General features: G+C 44.3%; 3 protein-coding genes across 7 annotated transcripts; 1 reads left to right on the top strand and 2 right to left on the bottom strand.

The window, feature by feature from the left end:
• Window positions 1-2,222: 2,222 nt before the first annotated feature.
• Window positions 2,223-3,911, bottom strand: RPP21 (ribonuclease P/MRP subunit p21). Its single transcript, XM_011236783.3, has 5 exons — window positions 3,771-3,911; window positions 3,604-3,704; window positions 3,427-3,509; window positions 2,515-2,640; window positions 2,223-2,366 (listed from the first exon to the last, which is right to left on the bottom strand). Exons 1-5 carry the CDS (start codon window positions 3,825-3,827, stop codon window positions 2,293-2,295), a joined length of 441 nt encoding a protein of 146 aa, XP_011235085.1. The 5' UTR covers window positions 3,828-3,911; the 3' UTR covers window positions 2,223-2,292.
• LOC100476347 (E3 ubiquitin-protein ligase TRIM39) lies at window positions 3,490-18,704 on the bottom strand. Of its 5 annotated transcripts, none has more exons than XR_004625415.1 (9): window positions 18,591-18,704; window positions 15,747-16,206; window positions 14,619-14,714; window positions 9,646-9,876; window positions 8,450-8,472; window positions 7,750-7,865; window positions 6,498-7,048; window positions 3,604-3,704; window positions 3,490-3,509 (listed from the first exon to the last, which is right to left on the bottom strand). XR_004625415.1 is itself a non-coding variant. In XM_034660434.1 (9 exons), the coding sequence occupies exons 2-9, from the start codon at window positions 16,197-16,199 to the stop codon at window positions 4,627-4,629; spliced, it is 1,218 nt and encodes a 405-aa protein (XP_034516325.1). In that variant the 5' UTR covers window positions 16,200-16,206; window positions 18,591-18,704; the 3' UTR covers window positions 4,554-4,626. The 5 variants fall into 5 exon arrangements, 4 of the variants coding, with proteins under 4 accessions (XP_034516326.1, XP_034516325.1, XP_034516324.1 ...); XM_034660434.1 differs by lacking the exons at window positions 3,490-3,509; window positions 3,604-3,704 and adding an exon at window positions 4,554-4,672 and having other exon boundaries at window positions 6,498-6,565; window positions 6,864-7,048; XM_034660435.1 differs by lacking the exons at window positions 3,490-3,509; window positions 3,604-3,704 and having other exon boundaries at window positions 4,532-6,565; window positions 6,864-7,048.
• On the top strand, window positions 18,315-21,395 carry LOC105241841. The gene is made up of 3 exons (XM_034660208.1): window positions 18,315-18,343; window positions 18,506-19,231; window positions 20,464-21,395. The coding sequence occupies exons 1-2, from the start codon at window positions 18,315-18,317 to the stop codon at window positions 19,200-19,202; spliced, it is 726 nt and encodes a 241-aa protein (XP_034516099.1). The 3' UTR covers window positions 19,203-19,231; window positions 20,464-21,395.
• The last annotated feature ends 1,419 nt before the right edge of the window (window positions 21,396-22,814 follow it).

Genomic DNA, 22,814 nt, shown 5'->3' with positions numbered 1-22,814 from the left:
GTGTGTGATGTGAAGAGTGGCTCTAATTTTATCTTTTCCCAGAGGCTATCCAGTTGTTCTAATACTATTAATTAAAAAGCCTATCTTTCCCCCAGAGATTATAGATGCCACTTTACTGGCATACAATTTTCATATTTACTTGATCTTACTTTCTTTTAAAGATTTTTTTTATCTGAGAGAGAGAGAGAGAGAGAGAGAGAGAGAGAGGGCACAAGCAGGTGAAGTGGCAGGCAGAAGGGAGGGAGAAGCAGACTTCTTGCGGAGCAGGGTGCCCGATGTGGGTCTTGATCCCAGGAGCCCAGGATCATGAACTGACCTGAAGACAGACACCCAACTGACTGTGCCACCCAGGTGCCCCAGGAGACTTAACTCTAGGAAACAAACTGAGGGGTGCTGGAGGGGAGGTCAGTAGGGTATGGGGTAACTGGATGATGGGTATTAAGGAGGGCATGTGATGTAATGAGCACTGGGTGTTATATGCAACTGATGAATCACTAAACTCTACCTCTGAAACTAATGATATACTAAATGTTAATTAATGGAATTTAAGTTAAAAAAAAAAAGAAACCAAACAAGGCATACATTTTGTTTTGTTTTTGTTTTGTCTTTTTAAAAACATTTTAATTTAAATTCTAGTTAACATCCAGTGCAATATTGGTTTCAGGAGTAGAATTCAGTGATACATCGCTTATATAGAACACCCAATGCAAAGGGCACACATTTTGAGTTATTAGATTGTTTAGAAACATTAAGGAAAGCTATTGCATACTAGGATTTGATTTCCTTCTTGTTATAGGGAGTCCACTTTTACATGTATCAACAACTATCTTGTTAAAATATAAGTAAACATGAGAAGTACCTGGCCTTCTCAGTCAGTGGAGCATGTGACTCTTGATCTCAGGTTTGTAAGTTTGAGCCCCATGTTGTGTGTAGATTACTTGAAAATGGAGCTTGTCCTCTTGAAATGCTCTCTGTGGAAGCCAGAGAGCATGTCAGAGGTTCAACCATCCTGAGACAGCCATGCTGTGAGGACCTCAAAACTAGTTATGTAGTTAGGCCACACTGAAAAGCGATGAGGTGCCAGGCATGCAAAAGAAGCTTCTTGGTTCTTCCAGATCAGGTGCCAGAACCACTAGCTAATGCAGCTGAATGACTCCAGCTGATGTGATATGGAACAGAAGAAACAACCCAGCCAAGCTCTCAGACAGCTTAGTCCACAGAATCATTATTGTTTGAAGCCACATTATGCAGTGACTTTTATGCAATAAATGAGTACAACACAGGATTTATAAGAGAGAGGGAAGAAGAAAAACTGCATTCTGAGAATAGTGAATTTTATTTGTGTGTTTGAGGTAAACTGATTAGCTGGCACCTAGCAAAGAGGTCAGTCTGAAACTCTATCTTTGAATAAGTTCCCTAGGGATATCAAATAAAACGATTTTTGTTGTTTACTCATTCTCAAGAAAACACTGAGGGTTTAACCTGTGGGCATACTTGTCTAGTGTCTACCAGTGTCCTTTCATTAGCACCTTTGACCTTGTTAGTTCAGATTTGTACAATTTCCCTTATTAGGATTTTATAGAAGAAAACTGAGAGATTGAGAAAGGCTGAGTGAGCCTGGAGGATCTGAAGCCACTCTGACCCCCTAAACTTTTTTCCTTGTTTAAAAACAACACCAGGGGCACCTGGGTGGCTCAGTCAGTTAAGCATCTGTCTTTAGCTCAGGTCATGAACCCAGAGTCCTGGGATTGAGCCCCAAGTTGGGCTCCCTGCTCAGCAGGGTGTCTGCTTGTCCCTCTCCCTCTGCCCCTCCCCACCTGCCCCCACTTGTGCTCTCTCTCAAATAAATAAATAAATAAATATCTTTAAAAAAAAATAAAAACAACACCCGTGGCATCAGTAGTCTATCTCGCCCTTTAGTCAAGTTAGGGCTACCCAAATAAAAAATACTCTATGAAGGCTTAAGCTCTTACAGACAACCCTGGATCCTAAGTTCCTAATGTAGCACTGTACTGAGGAAGCAGGGGTGAAGAGCACTGGGGTCAGGGCCCTGGAAATGGAAGCTGCTTAGTCGGGTCAAGTGGTCTATGGAAATCAGGATCTCCCTAAACGGTAAGAATATGAACATGGGTAGACAGAGAGGTTAGCCAGTGACAGAAAAATACAAACTGAAACAGAGGAAAAAGAATGAAGAGCTGAAATACTCACAGAAGCACACAAAGTGAAACACAATTACACTTTATTTATTTCAAAGATAGGGTGAATCCATCACTGGTGACTGGACCTCTGAGGCTACACTTTCTCCTCAGGACGGTGGGCTGGAATGGGGTGGGCTGCCTTTGGCAGGGGCTGCGGTGGTTTGAGATCTGGGTAGATGAGAAATTGAGTTTTTTAAGATTGTTGTACCTCTCACAGCAATCCAGAATCCACCTGTATGTCCTCTTCAGCTCTATGCGCCCCCGCCACCCCTAACTTCCTGGGGGCATCCCCAATTTTTCTCTACAAACCTCTCACCTGCCTGGCTCCCCAGCTGGGCCTCAGGCCGGTCTCCCCAGAGTAGATGATCAGGATCATTGAGGAAACGTTGGCTGCGCTGGCATGTTAGGCAAGTCTGTACTGTCCAGCGCTGTCCCTTGCAGCCTGGGTGAAGGTGGGGAGGGGGGGAAGTGCCCAGGTTTAGGAGAAGAAAAGGTCTCCTGCACCCAGTTTTGCCTCCACTGTTTCTCAATAGAAACTTTGAATACAAATTTAAAGCATCTTACCCCTGTCTACAGTCTGTCGATTTCTCAGTATCCCTTAAGATAAAGTCCAAACTCCTTAAGAAGCCTCTTCAAGATCTGCCCTGTGTCCTTCCCCAGCCTCACGTTTTTGCCCTTGCCTACCTCAAACTCCAGGTTCCTGGACTCTGGTCTCCCTGACAGCACCGCAAGCTCTCTTGTCTCAGAGTCCTAGAATGCCTAGAATTTCCATTTCTCACTCCTCTTGCTTATCATGAACCGCACCACCACTGGCATAAGTAACCTAGCATTTTACTTCCTCAAGTAAAGCATTTTCTACACTATCTTGTTTCTTAGTCTGTCCTATCAGACTATAATTTCAGTGAGAATAACGGATCTTGTACAATACTTGACACATCCTAGAAAAATATTTGTTGAATGAACGAATGCTGATGTGACTCTTGTCCTCCACTATGCAAAATAACATCTATTAGTATGTGTGGGCGGGGTTACCTCTTATGGCAACATCATTTCCCTACTGCCCAGACTTTCCTTAGTTGGTCCATGTGGAGTTAGCCATTCAACCCGGAGCTGGAAGAAGCCGGCTGCTGTAAATCCGACGCCAGAAGCCCACCTAAAGCGAGGAAGGGGGTCTCCTCCCCCGCCCGCTGGTGCTCCTCAATCGCCCCACGTCATCAGAAGCACTCACGTCTCTGGCGCTGGGTGCAGGTGAGGCCCGGGATGAGGAGGGAAGAGCAGCCACGACAGAGGGTCCTCTTCACTGAGGGGTCCCTGCGGGACGAGGGGGTTGGTGGTCCGAGCGCCCGCGCTCCCTCTCCCATTCTTCCCGCGTCCCGCCCGCCGCCAGTTTCCCTGCGCATCTCACCGCCGCAAGACCAGCCGCTTTGCAATGGTCCTCTCCGTGTGGCAGTAAAACCTCGCCAGCGCCTGGTTCGCGGGGTCTTGCGCAAGGACACAGTGGGCGGCCTGGGGGAGGGAAACCATTACTTCGTGGCCGGCCGCCTCCCCGAACGCCCCCGACGCGGGACTCACCTGGTACAGGAAGCTGAGCCTCTGGAAGGCCTCGCGGTCCTTCACCGGCCCAGCCATCTGCGCCGTTCGAGCACCTCACACGCGACCGTCCGCAGGTCCCGCCCCTCCGGGAGCCCCGCCTCAGGCGCCCGCGCACGGCCTCCTGGGAAGTGTGGTTCCTGGGCCCGCGAGCCTCTCTTTGAGATCCTTACTCTGGCGCCACCCTGCGGCCTCACGGACTCCAGTTGCCTATAAACCCATACCTCCCCCTGCCACCCAAGTCCAGGGTCCCTTCCTGAGTTTTGGCTTCCTTCTAGTCTTCCTCAAGCCCATGATCAGTTATACTAGGTAGGAAAGTCTAGTGAACAGGAGAGGATCTTAAAATGCAAAACATTTTTAGGACAGAAGACTGGTCTCCTTATGGGGAGATGCTTATGTGCAATTTATACCCAGCTAGAACTTCTGCCCTACTCTCCTGAAGCCAAAGGCTGCTGCCTGAAAGATCTACAGACTGAAGGAACAGAAGTTATACATTCAAAAAAAGCACTGGTACCAGCAGGAGTGAAATTGTAAAGGATGAGGGCGGTCAAGGGAAGGAAGCACAGCTTATTCCCATTCTTTTCCACTTAACCAAATAAACACTTCCTATTATGCAGTGCTGGACACATAGTAGGTGATCCTAGCTAACTTCTAGTCTTAGGTACTGGAGCACAGAAACTTTTGACATCTCCTGCCCCTGAAACTCTCCCCTCCCCCACCTCCCCTGTTGCAATCATATACTTCACATTCCTTACTCTGACCTCTGTCTCCCAGTTTGTTCTGTTTGACATCTTGTGTTTACTTCTGTCTCATAGTTAATGACCACCAGTTCCTGAAGTCAGAAGTAGAGGGATGTGAGCTGGAGGGGCAGAACGTGAATGAACCTTGAGACAGGGAGAGGGCAGCATTAAGTCAGGAGAGAATAAGGCCTCTCTCCCTTCTCAAACCCTGTCAGGCCAGGCAGGAAACCAGGCCTCTAGCTCAGAAGAAATGGCCAAAACCTCCTCCAGGATTAATTTCACAAGGATCCCTAAATTCCAATGAGGAGTATGTTTAAAATGTAGACATCCAGGCCCACCCCAGACCTTGATCAATCACTGAGGGCGAACCCCAGGATCATGCATTCTTAACACCAGTGATTCTTACACATCAACAAAAGGCCATCATCAAATTACCACACAACACAGAGATCACTTCAGTGGATCCTTTGTTCCATATTATGTTTTACCAACCAAAGCATCTTGCCACAAAGAACCACAGTCAAGGCACAAAGGTAAGAGGAGAGTCTGGACAAAGTCCTGTTGAGGTGGTAGGAGGAATTGAAATACCCTCAATAAACTGCAGTTTCTTGTCCCAATCTTCTGTGAACCCCTGATCACCCAAATAGCAGATATTTCAAATCATTTTAGTTTGGTTTGACATGCATCGCTTTAACCTTTTTTGACAACATATGTACCCTACAAGTTGTTTATTTTGGCCTAATGTCAAAATGATTTACATTCTCTGATAGGGGAAATGGCAAAAGGTGAAGGATGGCAACAAATAAGCAAAAGACTGGCTCCTGTGAACACTAGTTCCAGGCCATATGCACACAGGCTAAAGGAAGTTGCCTGCCTGACCCTTCCCTCTACACACCCTCTCTTCTACCCTGTCCTCAGGGTGAGGAAGACTCCATTTCCTTTCTCCCTTTTTGGCTTGGACACCTTAGCCAAGCACCAAGGCTGAGAACTTGGGAGCAGCTACTTGGTAACATTCTTTAAGGCCAGGGCTTTGGATAGAAAAACCTTCCTCTTTCCTCTAATACCTGACTGTCCTTTCCAGGTTCCCTTGGGAAAGCAGTGAATGGGTAGACGTGTCTTGGGGGTCTCTGGTACCTCATCTCTGCAGGAGAAAAGTGACTGGCTGACATCTTGGAGACAACCAACTCTAAGGAGGCAGGCACTAAGCCAGCTTTGCTGAAGGCTGAGGCAGGGACCCAAGTTCTCCTCTCCTTTCTTCTCACCCTCTCCTCCCCCCATTCCTACCTCGGGCCAATCCTACTCATAATGGCAACTTACTCTGGGAATGGAAGACCAAAGAAACCCCTATCCCCTTCATTAGTCACTAGGAATCTGTTCCTTTAGCCCCTTTCCCGACTTTCTTTCTAATCTTGATGCTCAATCTCTGCCCTCAAAAAAAAAAAAAAAAACCAAAACAAAAAACCAAAAACAAAAAACTCCTTAACTTCTAGACCCATAACAACAACTATCATTCATCTTTATTTTAGTCTAGAGGTACACAGACCCCTCTGATCTTCCTCAAGAAATAAGACCATTCTGGGTCAAAGAACCCCCTAAAAGGATGTACAGGGGTTTCTGTTTCCTCTTCTGGTTTTGAGCAAGTCAGACCCTCCCACAGACTTTCTGTTTCCGGAAAAGCCTCTCCTTCCTTCCCAACCTATCCATGTGCAATAGAAAAACCTGATGGACTTCAGGGGAGACAACCCCTGGGAACTAGCTCCCCACCCTGACAGGAGGGAGACACAGCTGTGCTCTCATCCCAGACCAGTCCTATCTACTCCTCCATATAAACCATTCTAGAAACCAAGGTGCTTCTCCTAGACAGTGCAGGACTGGAACCAGGCAGACACGAAGACGTTCCAGCAGGTCACAGGAAGGAAGGCCCATAGCTCTTGACCCTGACTCACCCCAATTATTCCCACATCCCTACCTGTCACTCCCAATCTGTTGGGGGCCTGATGGTAAGTGGAGCAGCATTCTTCCGACCAGCCCGGATGCCTGGATAGAAGAGGGGCCAAAGTTTCTCAGTAAAAGTATCAGTAAAAGTGTAGATATGAGAGCGGTCTGTGACATTGTAAAAAGACAGTGTGCCGGCCTCATAGTCTAGGAATATGCCCACCCGCTTGGGTTTCACCTTGATGTGCAAAGGGGTAAAAGGCGTGGTGGTGGCTGCATATTTGTCCCCATTCCACAGCCGCACCCGCCAGTAGCCAGTCTCAGGGAGTGGAGTCAGCTCGCCCTTTCGGCTCACGGAGTCCCGGCACACGCCCACTGCCCAGTGGGTCTTATCACCCACCTCCACCTCCCAGTAGTGTCGGCCTGAGGTGAAGCCCTCAGTAGCCAGGACACAAGGGTAGAAGGTGAACCGCCGTGGTGTATCAGGGAGATCCCGGAGTCTTGTCTCCACAAACTTGACGCTCTTACGATCTTCTGACAGGACTAGGTTAGGGTGAGCAGTCTCTGGGTCCAGGGTCACATCCGCTGGCGGGAGAAGCCAGAGTGGGGAGCTAGATGAGGATGGGAATAGCTAAATGCCCCTGCCTCACTCTTCCAGCCTGCCTTTACAGAGCCTGCTTCCTTAAAGGTCCCAAGAACACCATGGTTTGATTCACTTTCTCAATCCATGGTGTCATCTAAGGGAGAGGAGGGAACAATGGCTTCCCTTCTCACCCTGGCCCTAAAGTAAACAGCTAATGATCTCTTGGTTCTGCGAGTGCTGATGGTTTAGGCTCCTGCCTGACCCCTTCTCCATCACCCTGTGACATCATCTCACTACGTGAAGAAGCACAAGTCATAGTCTAAGGGCCAGAAAGAACAGAAAATGTTAAGAAGGATACACAGAAAGACAGTATTATGGTCCAGGGATAGGGTGATCATGTATCTGGAACAGTCCTGGTTCATGACTATTTTCTCTGAGTAAATATTAATGATACTCCCTTTCACTCTCAAGGGGGGACAAGTTTAGGCATATTATTTAACCTCTGTGGGTGCCTATTTAGAAAAGTGTGGGCCTAAGAGTAGATGACACCTAAGCTCTGTTACTCACAGTGAAACTGAAAGCCAGGTAAAGGGATAGGCACAAAAAGTGACAGATGGGATAAGTGGAGCCCAGATAAAGTGGGATCTAAAGACTTTCTTCTCTGCTGATTCCCTCTACTAGTTTACTTTTGGGAACAACTCACCAATTAGCTGTTTAAGGATTTTCCTTAGGGCAAAGTACTGTCGGGGGAAATTGCTGAAGTTCTTTTCCAGCTCTATAGACACTGAAGTCACCTCCATGGTCTTCACCTTCTCACATCTAGGAGGGATAGGGAGATAGGGGAAGAGAGGGCAGGGTCAGGGGAAGCTCCAGCTTAGTGAGTATGCAGATATTCTCTTTGGGGAGAAACTAAAATTCTCCAACCTCCCACTTTCTCCCTCCTCTCTGAAGACAAGTACTCACTTACTGCTTTCTTTTGCCAATCTATGGAGAGCCACAGGATCCCCTGGACAGAGCCTTATTTTAAGAATGAGTCTCAGAACTTTCTGGGGGTATGGCTATATTTCATGCAAGTAGGTAATCACTCTCCCCACTCTCCAAACCCCCTCCTTTGTCTGTCTTGTTTGGACACACTTCCACCCACAGGCACAGGGAGACTCTGGTTCTACATTACCTTGGTATCTTCCTCACCAGGTTAGTCCTGATGCTCAAAAGGGAAAAGGTAATGGACTATTACTCCCAATGGTTTGTTCTCTAACTGGCTTCATGGATGCAACGAACCTTCTCCCCCATCTAATCCAGATACTGCGTGACTTTCCTATCCTTCTCCCCTAACTCCTAACTGTACTCCTGGTCTCTAAGCCAAGACCTAACTCACTCAAAGAGATGCAAGAATCACTTACTTTTCCAGGGTACTTTTGACATCCTAGAGGGAAGGAGAAAAGAAAGCAATATTGGTCCTGGTAGTCAAGGGTCCTACAGGCAAAAGGTTTCCCCCCTCCCCAAAGTCCTAGATCTATACAATAGGAATAGGGCAAACTGAGGGTCACAATGCAAGGGGAAGAGCTCCAGAGGGATCTGAGTACATCTCTTGCAACCTGATCCCCATTTTCAACTTTTGGTTAGCATGAAGCTTGGCAATTTATATTACTTCCAAATGGTGTCTTGTATCTTTGTCTTGCTCCTTAAGGATACTGGGAACTCAATGAAAAGGACAGGGATTGTGTCTGCTCTTTACTCTGTCCCCCAAGTACCAACCACACACCTGTCTCTTTGAGGATCAGTACAGACTGGTGGCACAGGGATGGATCACACTTTCCTGTTGTTGTTTGTTATCCCCATCTGGTACTCATTAATAAACATTAATAACTGTGTGACAATCCTGATTTGTGAATACTTGGGGTCCAGAAGACAAAGAAGAGAAATCTCTGCCCCCCAAGGATTTCCCAGTTTAATGTGGAAGGCAGAACACACATACATGAAGGGACACAAGAATAAGTACCAAGCAATACATAACACGCAGATATATGTACGACGAAGCCTCACTGATTCAAATGCTGGTAATCTGATCTCTAAAGTAAGAGACATATTTCCTACAGCCTTGCTAACACCATTCATCCGCTTAAAAGAACAAATTATTTCAAACATTTTAAAGGCAATATTTACATACCAAAAGTAATGTATTATTTATACATAGTTTCAAGTGTCCTTCAAACTAGGTTTGTATTTTTTTTAAGCACTAGGTAAATCAAGTTCCAGGACCTAAAAGTAATGGCAATTACATTTATATAATTTTTAATGTATAGTTTTTTTTCACTAATTCAGACTCGATTTCCCTCCTTTCAAAGGGAATTATTTTCTTTGGTACAAATTAAGCACATAATTGTTCACAAGACATAAGAACACAGAAATGATTAGAAGGGGATGGGGGAAATCAGAGAAGCCTTTCTATAGAAAAAAGATCCTCTGAGTATGTCTGGAATCAAGAACTGGATTAGAGAAGCAAAGCAGAAGAGTGAGCATCCCAGGTTGACAGAAGGGCCTGTGCAAAGCTATACTGCACTTGACCTGAGGGGCTACGCAGGGGCAAAGGTCGAACCTTAAGCATCTCGAAGCCCGACTGTAAGCACTTGCCCTCCACCTCAGCAGCCAAGTGGGCCAGGTCCCGGCGCTTGTCTCCAAGGTGAGCAGCATTTTCTCGGAGGCGCTGTAGAATGTCTTGTTCCTCCTCCTCTAGTCGTGAGAGCAACATCTGCTGCTCTTCGTCCAGCCGCCTATGAAGCTCTTCAAATTCCTTTAAGATCTGTTGCCGGCGACACTCCACTAGTCTCTGAGAAAAGAGGGAAGGTGTTATATTTAGCAGAGCCAGTGGGGCCTTTCCCTACCCACCATGTGTATGATTTACACAGACTTCCAGGGTCACTGGAAACAGCTTAGCAGGATACTCATGTTTCTCTCCATTGAAATTTCCTTCTGTAAGTAACGGCTCCATTCCCATTGTCACCCTTACTGATTACTCGGGAATGAAGATGACTGGGGAAATTTAAAAAATCAATGTTTAAAAAAATTTTAATTTTCTTTATTCTAAAATTTTCTTTATTCTAAAAAAGCTGTACTTCTATGATTTAGTGGGAAAAAAAGCAAGATATAAGAACTCAATAATATGATGACATCTACTATTATGGATAAGATATATCTGCTATTCTCAACTCTAAACTCTAGCTAATGCAATTTATCAAGAAAAGGAAAGTAATAAGTACTGGAAAGTTAGAGATAAGATGGTCATCATTTATATATTGCCAGACGTCTACCCTCTACAAACCAGAGAACGAACTGGAAAAGTATCTGAATCAGTAAGATTGTAGTAATGGGTTGTTACAAAATATATACAGTTGACTGTTGAACAATACAGGTTTGAACTGTGAGGGTCCATTTACACATGGACTTTTTTTCCATAAATAGGGTATTTTCTTTTCCTTATGATCTTCTTAATAAAATTTCCATTTCTCTAGCTCACTTTACTATGAGAATACAGTATATAATACAAATAACATATAAAATAGGTGTTAATCACTGTTTATGTCATCACTAATGCTTCTGGTCAACAGTAAAGTCTTAAGAGTTAAGTTTTTCAATGACATGGATGGAACTAGAGGGTATTATGCTAAGTGAAATAAGTCAGAGAAAGACAAATATCATATGATTTCATTCATATGTGGAATTTAAGAAACAAAACAGAGGAGCATAGGGAAAGGGAAGGAAAAATAAAATAAGATGAAATCAGAGAGGGAGACAAACCATAAGAGACTCTTAATCATAGGAAGCAAACTGAGGGTTGCTGGAGGGGAAGTGGGTGAGGGAATGGTGTAACTGCATGATGGGCATTAAGGAGGGCACGTGATGTAATGAGGACTAGGTGTTATATGCAACTGATGAATCACTAAACTCTACCTCTGAAACTAATAAAAAAAAAAGTTAAGTTTTTGGGGAGTCGGAAGTTATATGCAGATTTCCCACTGCACTGCTGACCTTGTTCAGGGGTCACCTGTATATAGATTTCAGGGAAGAACCTGTTAAAGTTGCAAGTCACTTCAGAGAACTGACAGTTCCCATCCCAGGAATAGGTTCCAGAAGTTTGTGAATTAGTTGTTGAAACATGTTTTCTCTCAGCTACCACACAGAATTAAACCTCTAACCTTCGTGAAATTTGATGATATAGGACTAAAACACCAGCCATAACATTTCCTGAAGGTTATCACCTAGCATGTCCTTCCTTCTGAACCTCCACTGCAACAAATGATCTGCCCAGATGGAGGCTCCAAGTGTCACGTGACCGATAGGGAACAGTAAACCCAAGAGGGAAGTAAAAGAGAAGCAGAGACAGGGACTCTGGAAGTAAAAAGTAGGTAGGGACTGAAAGGCAGGTCTGAGGGTGGATAGAGAGGGGCTGCAAAGCCAGTGTGGGCCTTAGAAGCCCGGTATTTCTGGATTTCAAGCTAGTTCTCAGCAGAGGCTGGCTAGCTCTGGTTCTGGAGCTGCTGCTGCTTCCCAATCCACTGCTGCCTTCTCAGATGCACACTGGAACGAAATATATTCTTACAACATATACCCTGTGAAAATTATGAAAGGAAACCTCACTAAAATGGAATCAGGATGCCAGCAAGGGGAGCTCTCACCTACCACGTCAATTGTAGACCCAACCAGAAGAGATGTACCTTGCAAGTCTGTACTATCTTACCACCCCAACAGGAGGAAGAAAGGTTTTTTTTTTTGCAGGGCAACAAGCCCAGCCAGTGACAAACTGTCACAACCAGCCAATGAAAAGTCACTATACTCTGAACTCCCAGTCTACTTCAAGGACTTTTCATTTATAAGAGCCCTTCCCAACTACCCCCTTTCCTCTTTAGAAGAGGGGTCCTCTCCTTTGTTCTCTAGACTTGCCTATGGCTTTGCCTTAGCTTGCTTGTCCTGAATTGCAATTCTCTATTCCTGAATAAACTCATTTATGCTGGTAAAATAACTGAATTTTATTTCTTAACCCCTAAGTAAAATACAACTTTTTTCCCTGTGTGTGCACACACACGTATGTGTTAGTATATGTTGAGAGGTGATGTATGGGAAGAATGTAGGATTCATAACTGTGGTAAATAAGAAGCAAAACGGCTGTCTTTTATATAATTCCATAATCCCTTCTCTTTGTTTTCACTCTATATACGTAGGGCAGTGGTTCTTAATGAGGGTGTTACTTCCCAGTAGGGATATTTTGGAAACAAGGGGCTTTTTTTTTGCCATAACTGGGGTACTCTAGTAAGGCTGCCAGCACTCCAATATATGAGATGACTCTGCAACATGTACTGTCCTGAACATTTTTCTATGTTCTGCTGTATATTTAAAAACATAGGCCTGGACTTGAATGTCATTTTATACATAAACAGAGTAATTTGTACCCAGTTTTAATATAACTGCTTTTCAGAAATGGCTGAATAAAATTAAGACTGTATTTTTAATTAGAACTTTACCAAAAGCTACTTTTCATCTTGAAAAATTATGTCACCAAGATCTAAGCTGCTTGTGGTGCTTGTCAACATTACTATGCAATTATTTCAGTCGGAATTTGTATTTGTCGCATTGTTGATGATGTCACCTATAGGTACAAGGATAAAACTACATTGTGGTGTCTTTAGGGTAGTCATGCCCAAATATTTACATATTGGATTTTATTTAAATCACTTTCCTTTATGTTGTGTATGCTTGTGTGTGTATTTGGGCATGAGTCTTTAAAATTATGCAGATGATTATTTTATCTATAATTTTCATTTCAGCATGGTTAATTACTAAATTATTTATGTCTAAAAGGGGCACTGGGTCTGATTCTGCAAGTATGGATGAGGGAGAAGTAGGAAGGAGAATTCAAATGGTCACAAAAGGAATGTTCGTGGTAGTTTCAGAGACCACTGAATTTTTAAAAACACCACAGTTCTGTTCAAGCATTTAGAAGGTTTAAAAAATTTTTTATTCCCCTCTTTATCCTTTACCTTTAAGAAGGTGATCAACAGGAACAGGAAAGTTAATGACTGGGAATAAGCTTCGTTTTCACATATTTTAAGTTTCTCAGGAGCCCTCCAAAAGAACAAAGAACTTTTTTTTAAAGTTCACCTTTGCAATCAAAATTAGTTAAAATTTAAAAAATTCAAATGCTTGCTTTATTCAAATATATAAAGGATTAAGGTAATACTTAGTAAATCTTAATAATACTTGCTTTCTGTCAAAATGTTGTCATTGTTAAAAAAATTAGTGTTTCTACTATTTTCAAACTTGTGTTTAATTTCTGGTGATCCCTAAATCTCAACTCCAAAAACTCATTATTTCTTCTGGAAGCTTTTAATGAGGTCAAATTTCTATGTTGTCTTCTTATGAATTTGCAACTGTGCTTTTTGTGCCATGTCATTATCTATTTTCTCCACTTGACTGTAAGCTCAAGCAGGACAGGGACTGTGTTTTTGCTCATCATTGTTCCCCAGTGTCAGAATTTGGCCTATATTAGAAGCTTAACACATACTTATTGATTCATGCAGAGCTAGTATCCCTGATTTTGCCAGATACTGGCTGTGCGATCTTAGACTAGATATTTATTCCAGTTTTGTTTCCTCCTGTGATAACTGAGGGTAACAATACCTACTTTACAAGGTAACTAAGTTCATATTTGCTAAAGATGACCTCCAGGACCCCCTTTTCTTTGTCTGATAGCTCCCCTAGGTCCCACATGTTCATTGGCCTGAACTCTTAGAACTCTAACCTGGGCAGAATCATAAAACCTAATGCAACCTTTTAAGTTTGGAATGTCATGGCACCCAATGAATTCATACACGGGACTCAATAAATTTTAGTTATTACTGCCACTATTAAGAATTGTTCACTGTCCAATAAAATAAGACAGATACCAAAATATCATGTTACAAATATGGTAATTCTATGAAAGAGAAGCAAAATTATACACAAATTAAGAAAGTTAATTTCTGAAGGGTCAAGAAAGGCTGCATAGGAAGTGGCTTTTATCCTGCCTGAAGGATAGATAGGATCCTACAGATGCAGGATGGAGAGAGCAACAGTCTAGGAATGAACCAACACCATTTAGCATACCTGAACTTACTTAAGACAATGTGGGTGGTCCTAAAGTCACTGGGCAGTTCTGGGAGCTCTTTGTCAGCTTCTTCTTTCTCCCCAGTGAACCTTCCAAATTCTTCTCTCCTCAATCCCTCTAAGAAACTCCTATCCCTGCTCTCTCCTGCTTTACAAGAAAAAAGGAGACCAATGGGCATGAACTCCCTCAACTTGCCACAAGTAAGATGTTCTGTCTGTCCTTCCTTCACTTCCTACATCCTTCTCTTCAATACTTAATTCATGACAAATAATTTAAGTACAATGTATAATGACAAAGAAGCCTAATAAAATACCATTGTTTTTGAAAGAACAGCATTTTTCTAATGAATCAGACTGGTGGATTAAATAATGTGTGGTTAATGTGTGTTTAACTGCCTGCAGAGCAGCCCAGATGGAATCACCTGCCTTTACCTTGAGCTCTCCAGGCTTTTTCTCCTCAGAGGACTTGCAGCGGGTGATCTCCTGCAGCTTCTGCTCCAGGGGCTCCAGGCACTTCTGCAATTTTTCCTGAGGGTGGGAAGTGGGAGAGGTGGCATTTGGGGTTGGCTGGCACATCCTACAAAGGTTACCCCATTCATTTTAAACCGTTTATGTGCTTCCTATCCATCTCATCACCCGTTGATCCCACTCCCTTCCTTGCCTGTTATTTGGGGTGTCAATTTCTGGTCCCTCTTCCTGCCACCAGCCTGTGCCCATCATCCTCCTTGCTCACCAAACTTTCCTCTCACTGGAACTCACAGTTGTCCAGCTGTCACCAACTCCATGTCCTTCCCCAATCCTATCATTTTCTTACTCAAGTGGCTGCTTATTATGTTCAAAGTGACCTTCTGTACTCTGATATCCTTTACACTTGTCCTCCCATCCAAATCAAACCACCTACAAATATAATAAAGTCTTTATTGCTTATACTCTAAACTACTTTAAATCTTGTGTCCAAGATTTTATTAACATAATTAAACAAAATACCTAATCAGTGCTAAGATATTAAAATCTTTCGTTCCTATTACTTGAACGTTTATCCTGTGTCCCAACAGTAATTAAATCAGACACCATATTATCCATTATCAAGGCAGATACAAATGGCAGACAAGTTCAGCTTAGTCTGGTGGGGATCAGTCTAAACTGATGTTACCAATGAGAAAATAAGGAACACTCTGAGCAGGGGGACAGAATGAAGAAATCAGACCACTTTTCAGTTCTTCCTAAGTTTGATCATCTCCAAGTGGTTTCATTCATTTATAAAAAATGATACATTATAAGACCACACAATATTGATATTCACCCGTAAGACTCAAATGATGTCAGGAAAAGTCAGAAAGCAATTTTGAGGCACTCCTCAAAACTGCTCTTCTTCATGCTTGAGGATAACTGATCAGATGTACTGTATGCCCTCTGTGTATGCAGCTCTGAGGGGACTAGAAAGTAAGGACCAGATACAGTCTTGCCCTCAGGAGCTTGGGATCCTCTACCCAGGGAGTCTCCCGTTCTTTGTGCTTCTCCCTCTTGCCCCACATTGGCATCATGTGTCTGGTTCCCCACCTTGTACTCCTGTGTGGCATCATCCAGTGGCACGACGGTGTGGGCCCGGTGGGTATGGGAAATTGCACATATCAAACATACAGCCTCCTGGTCCTCATAGCAAAAGAGGCTGAGGGCCTCGTGGTGCTGTGGGCAGAGGCTTTCATCTCGGATCTTCCGCTTGACAGCCTGGAGCTGCTTGGCAATTTCCACCATACTGCCTAGTTGTCGATTAGGCCGGAGACTGCGGTAGCGGGATGTCTTTCGACAGACAGGACAAGGGAAGTCCCTCTCTAGGTCCTCCCACCAGCGGGTGATGCAAGCTTTGCAGAAGTTGTGCCCACACTCAATGATGACAGGCTCCTTCAGATACTCCAGGCACACAGAGCAACTTGCCTCCACCTGTAAGTTCTCCAGCGCTGCAGCTGTGGAGGCTGCAGAGGCCCCAGCATCTAACAGACTTGTCTCTGCCATTATTTAACTTAGGAATGGAAAGGGGGCAGAGAAAGAAAAATATTAGTTGGAGGTTTATTCTTTTTGTACCCTTGGCCTGACATTTACTGCCATGATAAATCCTAAATCCAGTTAGCCCTATTTTGGTATTTTACATCTTCTCTTCCACTAGATTAAAAAAAATTTTTTTTTTAAGTAGGCTCCATGCCCAGTGTGGAGCCCAATACAGGGCCTGAACTCAGGACCCTGAGATCAAGGTCAAGAGTTGGACACCTAACCGACTGAGCCATCCAGGTGCCCCTTATCCTTTTTTCTTTCTGTTTCCAAAACCTGTGACTCCCAGCCATCAATCTATTTTTTTTCCCTCCTTAGCACACTGACACTCAACCACCAATCTCTTTTGTCTTTACCTCTGCTTTCTCGTTAGAGGCTTCCTTAAACTCTAGCTCAGCATACATCTCCTGGCGCAGACTATCCCACATGTATCTTAAAACCAGACCAAAGTATCCCTAGTTTGACATATTTTTCTTTTTTTTTTTTTTTTTTTTTTAAAGATTTTATTTTNATTTTATTTATGTATGGGACAGAGATAGAGACAGCCAGCGAGAGAGGGAACACAAGCAGGGGGAGTGGGAGAGGAAGAAGCAGGCTCGTATCGGAGGAGCCTGATATGGGGCTCGATCCCATAACGCCGGGATCACGCCCTGAGCCGAAGGCAGACGCTTAACCGCTGTGCCACCCAGACGCCCCTGACATATTTTTCTAATAGATGAGAAAGGAGCTTGGGAAACTGAAAAGTGCCATGAAAGTCAAAGTGTTAATTAAGATTTCTTAAATATATTTTAAAGTTTAATATTACAGAAGAATTTTATTACAATAGCCCCTTGGAGCGTAAGCTTCTCTGCCACTGTTCCCTCACTCTTTCAAAGGGTAAGAAAAGGAATAAGTTAGGCAAGAGTAACAAGCTCTTCTTTTCAGAAATTATTCTTTCTTTTATCAGACTAATCTAGAGGATGTGTGCCTTCTTGGAATGAAATGATTCACACAACATCTCATTTCTTTGTGTGCATTTGAACATTTGGAACTGTTGAAAAGTGATAAATACGTGGCAACTATACTAAAGAGTATATCAGTATATACTTCTTGAAAAATATATACTTCTTGAAAAGAGAGCTGACAAGTTTTTTTTCTAAATATTCAGCAGTGACTGGAGTCTTTTGAAATAGCTACTGAAAACTAATTTCTTGGAGGTACTGTGCCTCCAACTAATAGGTTCTGGAGTGGTTGGGAATTAGAGAAAAAAAAGAGTCAAGTCTCCCTCAAAAGAAGGCTCAAAATACTGGAAATGCATCAAAGGGGTTTATAAAGCAGAAGGCTGGTCCCCCACTTCTTCCTTGAAAATCACCACTTTTATCCATGAAATAGTTGATTTCTCTATCCACCCCCCCTTCCCCTCCACACCAAGGGACCCACCAGAAGAAAGGAAATTTAGTAGGTCTAAGTGCTAAGAGAGAAGTGGCCATGTAATGAGTTGGGTTAACAATGATTATTGTATATACTGATGGCACACATGAAAAGTGTTTTAATTTGGAGTAGGAGCTGATAATTTATTTGGACCTGAATTCTTCCCTCAACCAGGAGAGAAGTTCAGTCAGATGATTCTTCTTTACCGAAGGGAAACCAACTTTGACTAGTGAACCTGCCCCTTTCTTCCAGAAATTAGGTGGCCTCCTCACCTGGGGTGAGTTGAACTGTACGCAGTTAGAGACCAGGATGGATCTAGACTGGCAAAGAAGTGGTGTGAAAGAGAAATGGGGAAAAGGTTAGGAAAGCAGAGAGAGGCCTCGGGTGCCTCTGGGTTGGTCATTGCTTTCCCTCTATTCCTCATTTCTCAGTAGAAGGGCAAACTTCAGGGATGTCCTCATTTTGTTTCTAACCACTGTCCGGGGTCCCACCTTGCGACCCTCTCCTGAGCGTCGTCCACAACTCAGTCCCACCCTCATCTCCATCTTCTCTCGCCAGATCTGGCGTAAGGGGATTGGAGAGGGGGAGAGGAAACGTCGTGGTTGACAGGGAGGAAGGAATGCGTGTCCAGGTGAGGAGGAGGTGTGACGTGAAGGTGGGATGCCCGCCGCTATGACGCAGCCGAGGCCCGCGGTGACGGCGTCAGAGTTTCACCCGGGGAGGCGAGCGGCAGCGGGACGGGGGAACGGCGGGGTAGCCAAGCAACGCCGGACGCGCTGACGTCGCCGGGGCGGCAAAACGTCCGCCCGGGCCCGAGGCGGGCGGAGGCAGCTGTGGTTACGTGCGGGGGGCCGGTGACGCAGTCGCGGGGCGCTGGGACGCGGCGTGCGGAGCCGGCCGGCAGGGGCAGGCCCCAGGGCCCGGGCGCGGCGGCGGGACAGCACCTACCTTCCCGGCTTCAGGTCCGGGAGTGCGGGGCGCGGAGCCGCCGGAGCGCTGCCTCCCTCCTTCCTACTCCCCCCGCCCCCGCCCCGCAGCGCGACACACAATACTCGCCGGAAGCGGAAGCCGCGCCGAGAGGCTCGTGTCAGTGGAAGCCGGGGTGTCGGCTGGCCGCCGCGGGAAGGCCTAGCGGTGCCTGCGGGAGGAGGAGTAGGAGGGGGGCCAGAGGTGAGAACCAGCTGGAGGAGTCAAGAGCGAGAAGGGACCTGGAGTGGCAGGTGTCTGAAATTTGGTCGTCCAGGTGACTGGAGGAATCCTCTGGAGAAAGAGGGCCGCGCATGCGCCTGGTTGAGCGCTGAAGCCCCATTGCCCGCAGGGCGCCGATGGGCGCCGGGGACGGTGGCTGTCCCGCCAGGCTCCGGGGCCGGCTTTGGCCACGCTCGCTGGTCCCGGGTGGGGCTGGAAGCCGCTGAGGGCACGGCACGGGCGGTTGCGGACTTTGAGCTACACTTATCCTCTCTTCAGGCCAGTCCAGAGAGAAGGTGGCGAGCTGAAGCGGCGGCCAGTTACGTGGCGGACCTGCGGGTCTCAACTGGCACGTCACTTCCGACTGGTTGAGTTTTAGCTTTTTAACATTCCAGGATTAGGTGAGTTCTCCCTGCCGTGGGCTTCAAATACTCCTCTTCCTACCCTCTCTAGGCGGGCTTAAAGACACTTTACCTTCCCCGGTGGAGTGGAAATCCTGCCATTCTCCTGCTCACCTTTTATCCTCAACTCTCACTCGGCGCCCGACCGCAGGCAAGCGTGCTGTAAACAGCTGTTAAGTGGGTGCTAATGCCGGTTCTTTCCACTTTGGGGGCTGTGACTTGAGATTGTCCCAAAGAGCAGATGATGCTTGTGTGGGGACTCCAGACTTTTACATTATAGCCTCCCTGCTTTCCTCTTCTGCTACTGGAAGCTTTGCAGGCCTGTGACTTCGGGGGAAGAGCCTGCTGAAAGAAGTGTGTTGAAACTAGGGAGGAGGTGCTGAATAGAGGTGATGGAGCTGGGGAGGACCTAGTGCAGAGTAGAGGTGTGATGAGACTGGGGGGGAGTTAGTGCTAGGAATGTCTGATGTTCATGGAAAAAGCAGCTTGTCCCACCTTCTTTCCCCCAACATTTGGCATGCAGAATGAAAGACATGGGCAAATTTTGGTGTACCTATTTCTAGAAGGAAATAACCCAATGGCCCGTCTTGTTTCTGTGTAAGTTGTGATGTTGTTTACAAGCACAATGCAGTATTTAACCTTTCATTCTGGGAGCCAGAAACTATTTACTTGCAGAAAATACCAAATGTGCGCGGTATAGGGATTTAGGATCAGGCATACTAATATAATTGGTCTCCTTGCGCTTTTTTTTTTTCTGGTAGCCAATGATTTGAAGAGGATTAAACTTGGGAAAATTATGTTTATTTATTTATTTTTCGCATTGTTATTTGACTATTAGGAGTTTTAGCAGTGGTAAAATTTAGTTTATAAAATGCCTCAATTTTTTTTTTTAAGATTTTATTTATTTGAGAGAGAAATCAGGGACAGGGCAGAGGGAGAGGGAGAAGCAGACTCCCGGCTGAGCAGGGAGCCCTACGAGGGACTCCATCCCAGGACCCCAGGATCATGACCCGAGCAGAAGGCAGAAGCCTAACCGACTGAGCCACCCAGGTGCCCACAACACTTCAATTCTAAGATAGGGTAGTTTAAAAGCCACTAACTGGGGGGGGTGAGCTACTTTAGCTTTGCTTTGGAGGGAGGGTGGTGATGGTGAGGTTTGGTTCTGGTTTTGATTTGTTCTTTTGTAACTTTTAAGGTTTTGCTAGCATTCCATTCTGGCTTTCTGTTTGTAGGTGACCATTCTGAGGAGGAAGTGTATTTCAAAGGTCTGTGAGGAATGTGTTTGCCTGGAGACTGGTTATTAACAAGGTTTTATGCTGAATATGGAAGGAAAGGTGAGAGAATGTTTAGATAAAAATATAAAATTACGTAGGGCGTGTACTATGATATAGAACAAGGGTTGACAAAACTTTTCTAAAGAACCAAATAAGCTATATTTTCTGCTTTGAGGCTCATACTCTTCCTCTGTATTTGTAGTGTGAAAACAGTGTTAGATACCAAATGAATGAGAATTGCTTTATCCCAATAAAACTTTATGTATGGACACTGAAATTTGAATTTCATATGTCATAAGATATTTATTTTTCTTTTGATTTAACCTCCACTCATTTAAAAATGTAAAAACCACTCTTAGCTTGTAGGCCATATAAACACAGGTAGCAGACCTGTGTTTACTGACCCCTGACACAGAACAATAATGATGTTCCAGGATGTTTGAAGGGAGAGTAATTGGGAACAGAGGTGAACACAATGCTGTGATATCTTATTTCCATCTATCTATATAATAATACACAAAATAATAATAATAAAGGAAATCTTAAATCTTAACCCACATTTGTTATTAATGACTTGTGAAACTTGGTGGGCTGAGATTTATGAATGTAGTAGGATACGAGTACATTCTTTAAACAAAGTGTATTCCTTGTTCAAAATTGAAAGGGATTGTAGTTCAGGAGACATGGAATAACCCTGATAATGTTGATTTATTTATATCAAGGCATTTCCACCACAGGAGTATGCAGAAATGCATTACAGTAATGAGATGAAGAATTAAAATTAAAAAAATATATATATTGTAATATATTTTTTTAAGTTTGTACTTAAATTCAATTTAGTTAACATACAGTGTATTTTTAGTTTCAAGGGTAGAATTTAGTGATTTATCAGTTGCATATAAGACCAGTGCTCATTACATCGAGTGTCCTCCTTAATGCCCATCACCCAGTTATCCCATTCCCCACTTAATTCCCCTCCAGCAACCCTCAGTTTGTTCCCTATAGTTAAGAGTCTCTTATGGTTTGCCTTCCTCTCTGTATCTTATCTTATTTATTTTATTTTTTTTTAAAGATTTTATTTATTTATTTGACAGAGGTAGAGACAGCCAGCCATAGAGGGAACACAAGCAGGGGGAGTGGGAGAGGAAGAAGCAGGCCCACAGCGGAGGAGCCTGATGTGGGGCTCGATCCCAGAACGCTGGGATCACGCCCTGAGCCGAAGGCAGACGCTTAACCGCTGTGCCACCCAGGTGCCCCTGTATCTTATCTTATTTTTCCTTCCCTTCCCCTATGTTCATCTGTTTTGTTTAGAAAATTCCACATAGGAATGAAATCATATGGTATTTGTTTTTCTCTGACCGACTTGTTTCCCATAACATAATACCCTCTAGTTCCTTTCACTTTGTTGCAAATGGCAAGATTTCATTGTTTTTGATGACAGAGTAATATTCTATTCCGTATATATACCACATCTTTTTTTTTCTCCCCTAAGTGAAAACCCAAATTGGACTTTTTTTTTTTTTTAAGATTTTACTTTGTGAGAGAGTGCGTGCGTGCACATGGGGGCGGGGGGGGGGCAGAGGGAGAAGCAGATTCCTGTGGAGCTACGAGCCTGATGTAGAGTCGATCCCAGGACCCTGGAATCATGACCTGAGCCGAAAGCAGAAGCTTCTACCTTAACCTACTGAGCCACCCAGGCATCCTGGGCTTTTTCTTTTTTTAATTTAAAATCAATTTAATTAACATACGGTGTATTATTAGTTTCAGAGGTAGAATTTAGTGATTCATCAGTTGCATGTAACACCCAGTGTTCATTATATCTAGTGCCCTCCTTAATGCCCATCACCCAGTTACCCCATGCTCCCACTCACCTCCCCTCCAGCAGCCCTGTTTGTTTCCTATAGTTAGGAGACTTTTATGGTTTGTCTCCCTCTCTGATTTCATCTTACTTTTTTTCTCCTTTCTTTCCCCTATGTTTATTTGTTTTATTTCATAAATATGAATATGTTAACTCATATGTGGATATGAGTAAAATCATATGATACTTGTCTTTGACTTATTTTGCTTAGAATACCCTCTAGTTCCATCCATATCCTTGCAAATGGCAAGATTTCATTCTTTGATGGCTGAATGTTATTCCATTGTGTGTGAGTGTGTGTGTGTGTGACTTCTTTATCCATTCATCTGGTGATGGACATCTGGGCTATTTCCATATTTTGGCTCTTGTGTATATTGCTGCTATAAACATTGGGGTGCAGGTGCCCCTTCGAATCACTATGTTTGTATCCGTCGGATAAATATCTAGTAGT

The sequence above is a fragment of the Ailuropoda melanoleuca genome, chromosome 5 (genome assembly GCF_002007445.2).
Source record: "Ailuropoda melanoleuca isolate Jingjing chromosome 5, ASM200744v2, whole genome shotgun sequence".
Taxonomy (NCBI): Eukaryota; Metazoa; Chordata; class Mammalia; order Carnivora; family Ursidae; genus Ailuropoda; species Ailuropoda melanoleuca.
This window is presented reverse-complemented; position numbering and strand designations above follow the sequence as displayed.